Genomic DNA, 14,659 nt, shown 5'->3' on the forward strand with positions numbered 1-14,659 from the left:
ATAAATTAGAATAAAGTTAGGGAGGAAAATGAACCTCCAAAAGAAATATCCTATTTGAATATTTTTAAGAAGTTTGGGTAAATTGACGTACGTGTATCAATCACTTCCGTTTTCCGGGACAAACAACGCCATAACAAATCAACGGATCTCGTTGAGGTAAATTGACTGTTTACATTGCTAACTTTCAGTAGCAAAGACACCAAAACATTTCGAAACGATGCGGAGACAGTAGAGTCATAAGACCTCAGTTTCTAAGACTGGTAAAGATGGTATTTTCATCAAATTCATGCTGATACTGTTAGCGACAATTGTTTTACCCACGTGTAGGCCTATAAAAGTAGTTGGTAGATGATCACAGATTAGTTTTTTTTGCTTTTAGTTTGTTTACAATGATTTTTGCTAAAGCTTTATCACAGATTTGCTAATGATAACGTTGGGGGACAGTGATAATGTTTGTGAAGTCATGGGTTATTCGTGTCTAGCCGAGTCACATCAGTCATCACACCTCCAACAGTCCAAGTCCAAGATCTATGCTGCAGGGGATGGATTCCTTGGCTGTAGTGTATGGATTGGTGGAGTATATTGAAAGCAATCTTATTTTACTTCTTCTTCTTCTTCTTGCGTTCGCCGTCACACCATCAGTTTAGTCTGCGAGACGAATGACGTCGTGGCTTCCAGGTCTTGTCTGCTCCCATAGAGTTTGGTGCGGAGAGGGACTGATGCTGGCCACACTTTGTCTCTGATTAGTTTGAGTTGGATCTTATTTTACTCATAAAAGCCCCTCCTCCCCCCCCCAAAAAAAAAAGGAAGATACATTTGAGTTGCCTGTGTGTCACTGTCAGTGTCAATGTTAAAAAAACAAGAATTGTAAGGTACTGGAACGTTTTAATGTTAACAAAACAAGACGTTCACAAGTACATCAGCGCAATGGCCTTTATAGTGGACTGACACAAAGACAATTAAATGCAGTGAAAACTTATCTGAGAAAGTGTTTTGTCTTTCGCAATATGGTCATACAGATTTAGTTGATTCTTTCTGTATAGCATACACATCACAGTCAGTTGCTCATCCCGATCGCAGGATAGAGCCGATCAGAAGTGTTGAACACGCTCAGGATGTTGTGAAAAACCTGTCTGCGGTACAGTCCTACTGCTCCAGACCGCCAAAATTCCTGACAAGTTATTTCTGAGAAACGTATTATATATTAAGAATAAAATACTCAGTCACAAAGTAAAAGTAAATGACTAGACTGTGCATGAAATAGATTTGAGCTTAGAAAGTTACATAGATCATGGATTTACAAGCACATAACTGAGTGTGTGTGATATTTCTGCATAAGACTGGTTTTTCGTTTCAGGATCAGTTGGAACAAAAATGGGTCGCAGAAAGAAAGCTAACAAGCCCCCGCCCAAGCGCAAGGCTATTGTGCCTCTGGATACTCTCTTCAACTGTCCATTTTGTAACCACGAAAAGTCATGTGAAGTAAAACTGTGAGTTTGCCGTCATTGCTCCTTTTATTTTTAAACTTTTATTTTTGTGTGTGAAGAAACTACATATACTATCTGTTGTTTTAATATTTATGTATCGTAAATTATCGGGCAGTTTACCTCAGGATCTGTTCATAAATCTTGTGCATCATTGTAAGTCAAGTTAAAAGCATGCAATCCTTGAACATTGTTTAAATTAAAGCAAGGGGGTCTATTCACCAAAATTTAAAAAAATTGCTGTACAGTGGTACCTCAGCAACCTGCGATAAAAGGACACCCTTGGGACCAGCTCAAAGTGTCCCTACATTGCAGGTGGCCTGTCATGACAGGTATACTTTGGTAGAGATAATATAAAAAGGGACAAGAGAAGGTGTCCTTTTGAGGGAGGTGTCCTCATGGGAGGGTACATACATCGCAGGTACTGCTGTATAAAGAAAATTATACACAGTGACGATTCAAATAAAGCTGTTTTCTGAATGAAAAACTACTCATCTTTATGCTGGCATACTTAGCAGTACTGCCAGTACTGAACTTTTTGTGTAAGCTCCTCAATTTCAAACAAATGTGTCCAAATAACAAATTATGTAACTTGTATAACTTGTATCACTGATTTTATTATTATTTTGTTCCAGGGATCGAACTCGGAACACAGGGATGATAACGTGCAATGTTTGCCTAGAAGATTTTCAGACCAGCATCAACTGTATCCTTTTGAATGCAAATCACAACAATCAACAAGTAACACTAAGCGATATGGAAACATTCTTCAGATTGTGCATAACTACACTACAGTATCAACTATCATTCATTGTGTCCATATTTGTAAACATTTAGGTTAATGATACCAAACTTGACAAAGCGCCTAGTTCCTTATGTGACTGAGAAGGAGTTTAAGTTGAAATGCTCTAATCTACGTTGTGTTTGATAACATTATTTAGTATTTACGTTCAAGAAACTCTGAAAACAACCAAAAGGAGGGAGAAAATAGAGGGACAAAAGATTCGGCTCTCATAATGAAAGATGGGAGTGTTATTTTTGTGTGAGTATCATGGGTGTTGACAGAGTTTATTTCATTTCTATTTTGGAACTTTTCTTTTAGGCCAACAAAAAAAAGTCTGTTTACGGTATCCCGACCGACCCTATTTTTTCGCGCGACCCTAGACTTTTTTTTGGCATTTGGGGGGGAAAAAAAAGTCTTTGTTTTTTGGCAAAATAACTTAAAAATATGTTTTTTGGGGGGAAAAAAAGAAGGAAAAAAAAAACATCCCGACCTACCGACCCTATTTTTTTGTGCCTATGTTACCGTAAACAGACTATTTTTTTGTGTGTGCTTAACTTTAAGACTAAGGGCCTCCCGTTTTAAGACTTCCTCCCTTCTAAGACCCTACTTACTTGCTACCTAAGTTTTCATGTTCTTTTCTTAACGACTGTAAATTGTTTCCATGTTAAGTCTTTGTCCTTTGTAAGACCTGATTTTGTTCAGATTTTGAAGGGGATCTTTATTGGGGGAGGGGTATCACCATATACACTCTCTTCAGCTATCCTTAACTGAGAACCAGACTTGTCAGAAGCTGTGGATGTCTACAGCGATTGGATCGACGCATGTGAAGCAGCCAACCAGTAACCATGGTCCCTACTCAACACCTCGGTCCTTCACCACCAGTTTATTTTGACACCAATCATTATCTTCTGCTTCTAGTTCCATAGATTAGGATTTCTTCTCACTCCTGTTACTGTGGCAGCACAGACCCATGTGTGGAAGTGCTTGCCGGGGAGAAACCTACTTTACTTTATGATTGGGATTATGTGTGCTGGTGAATGCAGAATCAAAATAACAAAAAAGGTGTTAGTTTATGGAACATTGAATTATGGATGAAATGAAACATTCACATTTTTGTGTGTCTAATAATGATTCATTCCATAAACTTACCTTCTTCTTCTTGAACGTTAACACTAACAGTCTTTCTGTTTCAGCTTCTGCTAGTGAATGCGTTGGACTGTCACTGTCTGGGTATCTGTCTCTGTAGATGTTGTGTCACTTTTCAAATAGCTCATCTATATACGCTCTTTTCACTGCATGTACATGTCGACTGTTTTATGTGTAGAAAAAGGGAGGGGTATTGTGGTTATAGACACAGAACAAATACATACTGTACCTAAAACAAAAATGTGAGACAAAGGTGGGAAGTGAAGAAGAGCACATTTTCTGTAACGGTAACTGTTTGATACTTTTCTGTTGAAAACCGCAACACAAAGGTACAGATGTTGATGAAAATTTAAGAGGAGCTTGCTTGGACAGCAGGAATTTTTCTCTGCTGTATCATTATGAAGTGATACATGAAAATGTCAAACTAAAAGTGTCGTTTTGTAGATTGGCCAGTAATGTAGGAGTTGTTCTTGGAACTCTCATGATAGGCTCTTTTGCACCATAATAGGTATGGACATTTTTCTTATACTGTATTGCTCTTTTGATTTTCATGATCATTTTCTTTGTAAGGGGTGTTGAGTGGACCATTGATGATGAAGTTGTTGTTAGCGTTTTACTGAAGAGTGACATAGGTATTTTGATTCCAAGTCACAACAAATTCCAGGGATTGTTCTCTCAGGCTGCAATGCCATGAAAGCTGGGTGATTAGTGCAGGGTTGTTTGATGCCAGGTGAGGCGTAAAACGTTTGAAAAGAACTGCATTGCTAATTTGCTCCCAGCTTTACCATTATTTTGACCGTATGCTGACTTTTGACGTTTTGATTGATTCTCTTGGTTTTGTTCAATTTTCTTTTGCAGTAGATCTGTCCGATTTTTTGTTGAAAGCAAATTAAACTTTAAAGAGAAACGTATTTGCTTGTGTGCAGTTAAGTTGCGGATGCTGTTGTGCTACATGTACCTAATATGATTTGAATGGGGTAACAGACGGGGGCAGTGGCATGGTGGTAAGACGTCGGCCTCCTAATCGGGAGGTCGTGAGTTCGAATCCCGGTCGCTGCCGCCTGGTGGGTTAGGAGTGGAGATTTTTCCGATCTCCCAGGTCAACTTATGTGTAGACCTGCTAGTGACTTAAGCCCCTTCGTGTGTACACGCAAGCACAAGACCAAGTGCGCACGGAAAAGATCCTGTAATCCATGTCGGAGTTCGGTGGGTTATGGAAACACGAAAATACCCAGCATGCCTACTCAACGAAAGCGGAGTGAGCTGACTATGCTCTCAGAGCATAGTGTGGGGAACCCAAATGGGCAAACGAGCTCACACGTAACCAGAAAAATTCTGGAACGCTGAAGAAGAAGAAGAAGAATGGGGTAACTTTGTTTTGTGCTTCTCTATGAAATTCTAGATTTTCTGAAGCATATAGTACAGTGGGTTCCACCGTAATACTTTTATGTTGGCTCTTTGCTCACAAGGGGAAAACACCTCAAGTTTCGTGCTTAGAATATTACTCTAATGTTTTGTGTGTTGCTCATTCAACTTATTTTTGTTCAACAAACCTTTCATGTACTGGGTGACCTCCCAAAAATGATATCCGCCCCCCCCCCCCCCCAAAAAAAAAAGTGGTGGTCTTGAGGAATGCATTCATGTCATTGACAATTTTGCATGACGCTTGCAAATGTGCCTGTTACACCTAACGGATCATTTGGAACACACCTTTGAAAGTAAATGTACATGAAAGTCAGACCATTTGACCTAGAGACATGATGATCAACCCCCCGCGGGTTAGTGGGAAGAATTTACCCGATGCTCCCCAGCATGTCGTAAGAGGCGACTAATGGATTCTGTTTCTCTTTTTACCCTTGTTAAGTGTTTCTTGTATAGAATATAGTCCATTTTTGTAAAGATTTTAGTCAAGCAGTATGTAAGAAATGTTAAGTCCTTTGTACTGGAAACTTGCATTCTCCCAGTAAAGTAATACATTGTACTACGTTGCAAGCCCCTGGAGCAAATTTTTGATTAGTGCTTTTGTGAACAAGAAACAATTGACAAGTGGCTCTATCCCATCTCCCCCCTTTCCCCGTCGCGATATAACCTTCGTGGTTGAAAACGACGTTAAACACCAAATAAAGAAAGAAGGACATGCTGATCATGCACAAACTGTGCACCAAATATGGAGTAATTCCCCAAACAAGCTCAGACGTTAACTGCTTTTGTAGGTAGTATATGTGGAGGGGGGGGGGGGGGGGTGTCACCTTGTAGAAGGTCTCAACAAGGATCACCTGTGTCCAAAACGATATTTACTTGCTTTGACCACACAGTATGAAGGCACATCTATGTGCGCAGTTGTTGGATTTATTCAACAAAACAATAACATCCCACTAGGTGTTACTTACTTGTCAGAGTTTTTGTCTTGCGTGACTGGAAATGCTGTTTCCAGTCTGATATTTATGTGAAGCTCTTTTCCGAATAAAGGAAGCTAAAGAGCACAAAAATATCGTTATTCTTGGTCTTACTATGCTATGTGTGTGTCTGTCTGAGACTCGTGTGTGTGCGTGTGTGTGTGCGTGTGTGCGTGCGTGTGTGTGCGTGTGTGTGTGTGCGTGTGTGTGTGTGTGTTCAATCAAGGGGGAGGATTCACAACTTGAGTTGAACTTGAGTTGATACAGCTCAACGTTTGTTTAGTATTGTCCAATATAGTGTACAATGTCATTTTGAAACTCGTTTTTGAGCTAGGGTTAACAAACATTGTTTGCACGATACTTTTTTTTCAAATGAGGTCTCCTTTAATATTCAACATGGTAGACAATAAGGCCAAAGAATTTTTTTTTTTGCAAGGCATCTGTAGCCGCATATCGTTTCATCTTCTTTTTTTTTTAACCCGGAGGCAGCGTGACACAAAGATTCACATTTTAAGTATTTTGTTTTTAACGCAAGCAATCCCACCTTGTGGGATCCGGAGGGATAGCGTCTTCAAGTGTTTGAATGTAAACATGACCAAAACTACCTCGCTAGTAGGTTCACTCAACTACCTTCAGGGGTCAATTTAGAAACAGTGACACCCCCCACGCACACCTTTCCCCCCCACTTAAGAAATAGCTTTTTTAGATCAATCTTTTTTTTCTTTTTATAATCTGTAAATTTATGCCAATTTTAATACCTGCATTTCTCAGATTCCTTGAGATCTTGAAAGGGGGGGTTCCACTGTGACGTATCTGTCCCGTGTTATCCATCTTGGCAATGACCCCATAGCCACACAGGCTTTTACCTGGAGTGAGAGCATCCTACCACTTGGACATCCCCCCGAAATCAACAGCTTGACTAGTGTACAGTAAAACCCCCCTTTTAAGACCCTGTTTTCTTGGACTTTCTATTCATAACCTCTGTAAATGTACCCCCATGTTAAGACTCCCTCTTTTTTAAGACCTGATTTTGTCAGATTTTTGGAGGTCTTAAAAGGGAGGGGGGGTGGGGCAGACGGGCGCTGTGGCGTGGTGGTAAGACGTCGGCCTCTTAATCGGAAGGTCGACGGTTCGAATCGCGGCCGCCTGGTGGGTTAAGGGTGGAGATTTTTCCGATCTCCCAGGTCAACTTATGTGCAGACCTGCGGCTAGTGGCTTAACCCCCTTCGTGTGTACACGCAAGCACAAGACCAAGTGCGCACGGAAAAGATCCTGTAATCCATGTCAGAGTTCGGTGGGTTATAGAAACACGAAAATACCCAGCATGCTTCCTCCGAAAGCGGCGTATGGCTGCCTTAATGGCGGGGTAAAAACGGTCATACACGTAAAATTCCACGTGGGAGTTTCAGCCCACGAACGCAGAAGAGAAGAAAGGGGTGGGGGGTCCAATGTAGTGGGAATTTATTAACTGAGTTCGCATTTTGACACTGATGACAAAATCCCTGCTCTGCACAAAAAGCAAGTCGTAGTCGATGCGTTTTGGTATGTGTTCAAGTTGAAAGAACCTCTTATATCCCTATATATGCCAGGATTGGTCTCTGATGGCTGACATGATGGGTTGCATTAGGTGGAATGGACAAAATGTTGTGAAGTTCAGTAAATGCGCTTTATTTGTTACTTCAGTATGTCAGTCTTAATTCAATGACAGCAAGATACACACTATAAGATCATGCAAAACAAATGCACGCACATACACGCACGCGAGAGTACACACACACACACACACACACGCGCACACACACACACACACACACACACACACACGTAGTCACGTACGCAGACACACTGACAAACCACAAACATACAATAACATGTTCCTTTATTTCCCAAACACACAGCAATTCTTACATAGTTTATGGACCGCAAGATATTCCCAAATGTTACAATCATCGTGTAAGAGAGCGCGCCAGGCGTGTAGAAAGAGTTAATAACAATCTTGACGTTCAGGCAAAGTCACATTTACATGTACGGTTTGTGTCTCTCGGCTCCAAAACGATCGACTGGCAGATGACATATGATAACTTAATTACAGCATTTGAGAGATGTTTGCAACTTAGCCGTGCTTGTGAGGTCAGTTCGAGAAGTAACGTTGTCTTTAGTCTGTGTGTTTTCTTGTATGCATTTCTTTATTTTTGTTATTCTTTTAGTTCTAATTAAAAAAAAAGGGAAGTTAGTATTTGAAACGTTTAATTATACACGAAACGACATTTTAAATATATTTGTGTGTGTGTGTCAGTGTGCGTGTGTGTTGTTGTGTGTGTGTGTGTGTGTGTGTGTGTGTGTGTCAGTGTGCGTGTGAGAGAGAGAGAGAGAGAGAGAGAGAGAGAGAGAGAGAGAGAGAGAGAGAGAGAGAGAGAGTTTATGTGTGTTTGTGGGCTGTGTGTTCACATGAACGTGTTTTTTTTAATGATTAAGGCCAAAAAAAAAAATAGGTCTGTTTACGGTAACCCGACCGACCCTAGTTTTTTCGTGCGACCCTAGACTTTTTTGGGGGCATTTGGGAAAAAGAAAAAAAAAATCTTGTTTTTTTGGCAAAATAACGTAAAAATATGATTTTTTAGGAAAAAAAAAAAAAAAAAAAAAAAAAATCCCGACCTACCGACCCTATTTTTTTGGCCTATGTTACCGTAAACAGACCTATTTTTTTTTTGGCCTAAACATCTCATTTAAATCTAACATTCTTTTTTCTTACCAAAAAAATGGTTAGATTTGTTTTTGGATTTTCTTATTCGTTTCTACTTTCCAACCTTTCCCCTAGAATATCTTTTGTACTTTGCCATAACGGAAAAGTTGGATTCCAGAAACTCTATTTTGTAAATACAGGGCCGGACTAGGCGAAGAGGAGGGGGGGGGTTGCCAGTGGTGGCCCAGGGGGATGTCCCCCCTGGCGGCAGGGGCGGATCAGTTCATTTTATGACTGTTTTTTTTCAAAAGTATATTGTGAAGATATGGGTGTGAAGGCGCGAAGCGCCGAGCCGACGGCGCGAAGCGCCTAGCTTGCTAGGGGGGTCCGGGGGCATGCCCCCCCGGAAAATTTTGAAAAAAAGGATGCAAAATGGTGCAATCTGGTGCATTCTGAGGATGATCATTACCAGTTTCAGGCAGCAGATTTTGTCACTGATTAATACCCCAAAAATTGAAACTCAATGTAAAATAAAGAAATGCATACCTCATTCAATATTTTTATTTTTTGGCTGGGGGGGGGGGGGTCCAGAAACCCTAGAACCCACCCCACCCCCCTCCTCGTTGTGGGGGTCAGGGGGCGAAGCCCCCTGAAGCTGACGGGTAGGTCATATTCTGAGATAGGAAAATGGTCGCTCCTTGCATGAAACGGCATAAAATAAGCAATAATAAAAAAAAATTAAATAAGTAAGGTACATGTTTAGGCTAGGGGGGGGGTTGCGCAACCCCCATAACCCCCCCGGTAGTCCGGCCCTGAAATAAATTAGAAATTAATTAGTTTAGAGAGTACATTACGCATAGAAGTTGTATCAAATGTACCGCAAACACATGTGAACATCAATGCAATTACTGATCTGAGCAATCTGCCAAACAATTTGCACCTTCCGAGTTTTTCTACAAAAAACACGCTTTAGATCAACACACACAAAAAGAAAACAAAAATGACAGAAAAATTCGCTTTGCAAAGTACATGATCAATTCTTCTTTTTCTTCTTAATTAAGAAGACCTGAACGAAAACACGAAAAATATAGTTCTTTTTACTTTTCTTTTGAGATGTTATCATCAACGACGCTATCCTCGGTATCATCAAACAACAATTAGATGTTTGATCCACAAATAAAGTGATTATCGTTTATTGGTTGCCCTTTTCATTTTCTCTTCTCCTCGATATGGAACAACAATCTTACTGTCACAAACTTCTCTTCTAAAAGTATGGCCTGTCACTGAAAAAGTCAGCGTCAGCTAGCTCCTTTAAATAAACATACGATACTCAATTAACAGTAATTACAGAGTTCTGCGCCAAGGGTCCACATTGTAACACGTCAACTGAAATGTATACCCGTGGAAAAGCAATATTTTGTGTAGTTTCTGGCATTAGGCTGGTCGACCGGAGAAAGATAGGAACCAGGCAGAACTGACCAACACTTGTGATCTTAGGACCAAAAAAGTAACTATGGGGACGAGAGGGGGGCTAACTGTTCTCCTTGCCACTGCATGTTTTTCTGCGCTGATCTGCCATGGTATGTGTTTCCACCTTTATTTTTGATTAAAAAAACCAAAAACTAATACAGAAACAACGAAAAATGGACTCACCTAACAGTTGACACGAAAAAACCCACAAGAAAGGCATGTGGTTGGAACGTTTAATTATTGGAAAAAACAACAACCCGCAACGTTCACTTATTGACACGAAGCACAAATAGAAAAAGAACGTTTCGACCTAAAGATCATCTTGAAAATCTTCAGCAAATACAACTTGAATAGAAGAATAAAAGGTAGAGAAACATATCGACAACTGATCTTATGACATCTGCTTGGTTTGTCATGTTTTACCGTCTTATTTGAATTATTACACTGGGCTTCATATCATGAATTTGTCAAAAAGGTGGGTTTTAAAATTTAGTCTTGGAACTGTTAACAGGTATTTCCACACCAGCCAGGTGTTTCTGATTTTCCCATGTTTTGTCATTATTTTGCAACCAATAAACAAGTTATTTAAAAACCATTTTTCTAATGAGCATTGGACCATTCTATATGAGCTGATTAAAACTTTATATTGTAATTCAAAGTTTAGGATATATCAAAGATCATCAACAGTTTTACATTTTTAGCTTCTTTCTTTGTCCTTTTAAACTTATATTCCTATCTTACTCGCTTAAATTAAGCAATAATAAGTGTGTCTGATTTTATTGATTATTTATTCTTGTGAATAGAGGAGCATTGGCATTTTCCAGGAATTTAATTTTTTTAATTTTTCGTGTACGTTTTCGGAAACGCTCTTCATTGAGCAGATTTTAAAACTCGTCGTTATTGTGTGTTTTTGACAGTTCATCAGAACGCCTGCTAATGTGGACTGGACTCACAATTTAAAACAAACACCTCAGCTGCTTCTTGGTCTAATTTGATGTTTGAGCGGGTTTTCTTCTTCAAATAATTCATGAATTACAGAGGACCGTGTTGACTGATTGGTTGATTTACTGCACCAAACGGTTTCGGACGATGTAGAGCTTCAGTGGATCGAATCAGTCTCTTATGCTGACTTTATTTCTACCTACACCCACAAGATAATAATTATACATGTACATAAAATAATCATAATGAATAATACTTCTAAAGCGCATAAATCGAGGGTTAAACCCTTCTCAGAGCGCTTTACAATTTCACCGATCGCTTCATTTCATTAACTGATCGATCGGATTGATTGATCGATTTACAGCGGAGGCTGGCACGACATGGTATTGGTACTTCACCAGTACTTCAGCCCCTCTAGACTGGGATGTGTTCCTGGCGTCGTTCGGAACATGGGCTTCAGTGAATTACACCACAGAGGCAGGCTGGTGGGACCTCACCACCACCACAGGTATGTATGTGTGTGTGTGTTGGGAGGGAAGAAACATAGGTGGAAGAGATCGAGTTCGAAAAGAGAAAGGGGAAGGGGAGAGAGAGAGAGAGAGAGAGAGAGAGAGAGAGAGAGAGAGAGAGAGAGAGAGAAAGAGAGACAGACAGACAGAGAGAGAGACAGACAGAGAGAGAGACAGAGAGAGACAGAGACTGAGAGAGACAGCGGCTGAGAGAGAGGTGTCTGCACAATACACACACACACACACACACACACACGGACGCACGCACGCACGCATGCACACGCACGCACACACGCAGGCACACACGCAAACACACAGTTCCACACATCCACACACACACACTGACACACACACACTGACGCGCGCTCGATGTTCAATCAAGGTAGACTACTATGTTCTGTGACATTTTGCAGGTCATGCAACACGGTGGCAAAGTTGCTTCCCTTTCGCCTGCAAACGTCGGGAAACATTGCAGTGCGCTCCAAATTGATGTGATCTACTTTTAGACACTCATTCTGTAACCAGTAGCACACATGGTAAACAGTAACGTGCTAGTAGTAGAACTATGTACTATGTCACACTGTGACTCAAAACGGGTCACAGAAATTGTGTTCCAAAGCGGAACACTTCAATAGTTATACGGGGTGAACGCCTCAATCTAACACAGAAAATAAAGACTAGAAGAAGGAAATGACAATGACAATGACAATTCTTTATTTAACGAGGGTAATAGACTAAGCAGTGGTCTGCTTTTTTACATCCAGCCCTTGCCCTGAAGAGGGACTAACTACAAATGAAATAAAAAAGAGAAAAATAAAAATTCTACATTTTAACAGATAACTACAGTGTCGATCCCACATAGGTTGGCGCTTTATTTTGATTACCACCCCAGGGATCCAACCCCAAATCTCCTAAATTGCTAAAGCACTACTGACCACTGAACTTGAATTATTCTTCTTCGTTCATGGGCTGAAACTCTCACGGCTTTTACGTGTATGTTGGGTATTTTTGTGTTTCTGTAAGCCACCGAACTCTGACATGGATTACATGATATTGTCCGTGCGCACTTGGTCTTGTGCTTGCGTGTACCTATACGAAGGGGGATAAGGCACTAGCAGGTTTGCACATAAGTTGACCTGGGAGATCGGAACATTCTCCACCCTTAACCCACCAGTCGTGGCCGGGATTCGAACCTACGGCCTTCCGCTTAGGAGGCCGGTGTCTTATCATCTTGAACACACGGCCAGTACCGTGTAACTGGCCTTGACACGGAACGATCCAAGGGGGGCAATCTCAGTCATCTGAAAGAGGGAAATCCAAACGCAATCCGCCTTGTTCGATTTTATGGGCTTGGACGATAGAGAAAAATAAGAAAAGCAAAAGCTGGAGTCCAGTCTGGACGAAACTGCTATCAAGAACGCAGAATTGATTTTTTTCTGAGTGTTTTTTTTTAGCCGTAAGCGCCATTTCTCATTTCGAATTTCTCATAACTGCTGTTCACAATGCGGCCGCAGTGAAACCAACAAAGAGGCCTCACTCTGGAAGAGTTTCCTGCTCCGATAAACATGGCGCTTACGGCTAAAAAAAACTCAGAAAAAATCAATTCTGCGTTCTTGATAGCAGTTTCGTCCAGACTGGACTCCAGCTTTTGCTTTTCTTATTTTTCTCTATCGTCCAAGCCCATAAAATCGAACAAGGCGGACTCCTCCGAAAACGGCGTATGGCTGCCTAAATGGCGGGGTAAAAAACGGTCGTACACGTAAAATTCCACTCGTGCAAAAAAAAACACGAGTGTACATGGGAGTTTCAGCCCACGAACGCAGAAGAAGAAGAACAAGGCGGATTGCGTTTGGATTTCCCTCTTTCAGATGACTGAGATTGCCCCCCTTGGATCGTTCCGTGTCAAGGCCAGTTACACGGTACTGGCCGTGTGTTCAAGATGGTGTCTTATACACTAGGCCATTGAGCCCGTCGACTTAACTTGATTAACGCGCCTGTCTTTTTGACAATGCGAACAATGTTTTCTTTGCTGCAGTGCCATCGATCACAGTTTTTTCACACCTTGTCACCGGCACGGTTGGCCTAGTGGTAAGGCGTCCGCCCCGTGATCAGGAGGTCGAGGGTTCGAACTCCGGCCGGGTCATACCTAAGACTTTAAAATTGGCAATCTAGTGGCTGCTCCGCCTGGCGTCTGGCATTATGGGGTTCGTGCTAGGACTGGTTGGTCCGGTGTCAGAATAATGTGACTGGGTGAGACATGAAGCCTGTGCTGCGACTTCTGTCTTGTGTGTGGCGCACTTTATATGTCAAAGCAGCACCGCCCTGATATGGCCCTTCGTGGTCGGCTGGGCGTTAAGCAAACAAACAAACAAACAAACAAAAAATCACACCTTGTCAATATTTTCTATTTTGTTCTCCAGAGCCGCCGACGACGTCGACGATTCCGACGACGACAGATTGGATAACGACACCGCCAAAACAGCCTGAAATCGTGGAGAGTACGGACACCTACTTTCTGGTCGCTATCATCTTCGCCTGCGTCCTCGGACTCGTCATCGCCGGCATCCTCGTCGTCCTCATCTATAAGATGATGACAGACAAGAAATTCAAGTAAGCCTGGCTGGAGAAAGGAGTGACGGGGTTGAGAATGATAGCGCATGAGAAACAGGGACATAAGTGGCACAACACATGTTCGAGTTACGTGCGAAAAGCCACATCGGCAGGTGAAACTTAAATTGACTGATTTTAAAATGTCCAGCTTTATATTTAGGGTAGGGGGGGGGGGGGGGGGAGGCGGTGCGAGTAGAAGCAGAAAGACGCTCTGCTGAGTTGTAAAACAAAATCACCATGTGACTCTCAGTGAAACGTGTATAAAGCAAATGCTCATAATATGTCGGAACAGAAATGTCTTTGCACATTCTGGGAGGCAGAAGCCGTGGTGTACAGTCATTGTTACGAAAATCAAGGGCTCGTCTGTATCTATTTACATGCCAATCAGTCATGATCGAAGGGAAGGGTGCAATGTATGAACGCTCAGCCCAGAAAACTCCAACAGTTGAATTTCTGATACCAGACTCGTGGGATTCAGTCTTAATGAAGAGATGCAAGGATGATCTTTATCCCCCCCAAAATGTGCACGAAATCTCTCTAACGGCTTTGTATTATTTCCCTTATTTTACTTTTTATTTTTTATTAAAAAAAAACCCATAAACTGCAAAGGCATTGAAATATTTTCACCCGTATTT

The 14,659-nt window shown here is 41.4% G+C and overlaps 2 protein-coding genes across 2 annotated transcripts in view; both read left to right on the forward strand.

The window, feature by feature from the left end:
• Positions 1 to 84: 84 nt before the first annotated feature.
• LOC138967189 (transcription elongation factor 1 homolog) lies at positions 85 to 5,906 on the forward strand. The gene is made up of 4 exons (XM_070339710.1): positions 85 to 156; positions 1,358 to 1,490; positions 2,120 to 2,190; positions 3,047 to 5,906. The coding sequence occupies exons 2-4, from the start codon at positions 1,375 to 1,377 to the stop codon at positions 3,109 to 3,111; spliced, it is 252 nt and encodes an 83-aa protein (XP_070195811.1). The 5' UTR covers positions 85 to 156; positions 1,358 to 1,374; the 3' UTR covers positions 3,112 to 5,906.
• A 4,021-nt stretch (positions 5,907 to 9,927) lies between these two features.
• The window catches only part of LOC138967190 (uncharacterized), a 6,640-nt gene continuing 1,908 nt past the window's right edge, over positions 9,928 to 14,659 (forward strand). The window contains exons 1-3 of the mRNA XM_070339711.1: positions 9,928 to 10,073; positions 11,270 to 11,413; positions 13,835 to 14,024. Coding sequence (XP_070195812.1) covers positions 10,007 to 10,073; positions 11,270 to 11,413; positions 13,835 to 14,024 — 401 coding nt within the window. The 5' untranslated portion in view covers positions 9,928 to 10,006. The remainder of the gene's footprint in view (positions 10,074 to 11,269; positions 11,414 to 13,834; positions 14,025 to 14,659) is intronic.

Source organism: Littorina saxatilis, linkage group LG5, assembly GCF_037325665.1.
Source record: "Littorina saxatilis isolate snail1 linkage group LG5, US_GU_Lsax_2.0, whole genome shotgun sequence".
In the NCBI taxonomy this organism is placed as follows: Eukaryota; Metazoa; Mollusca; class Gastropoda; order Littorinimorpha; family Littorinidae; genus Littorina; species Littorina saxatilis.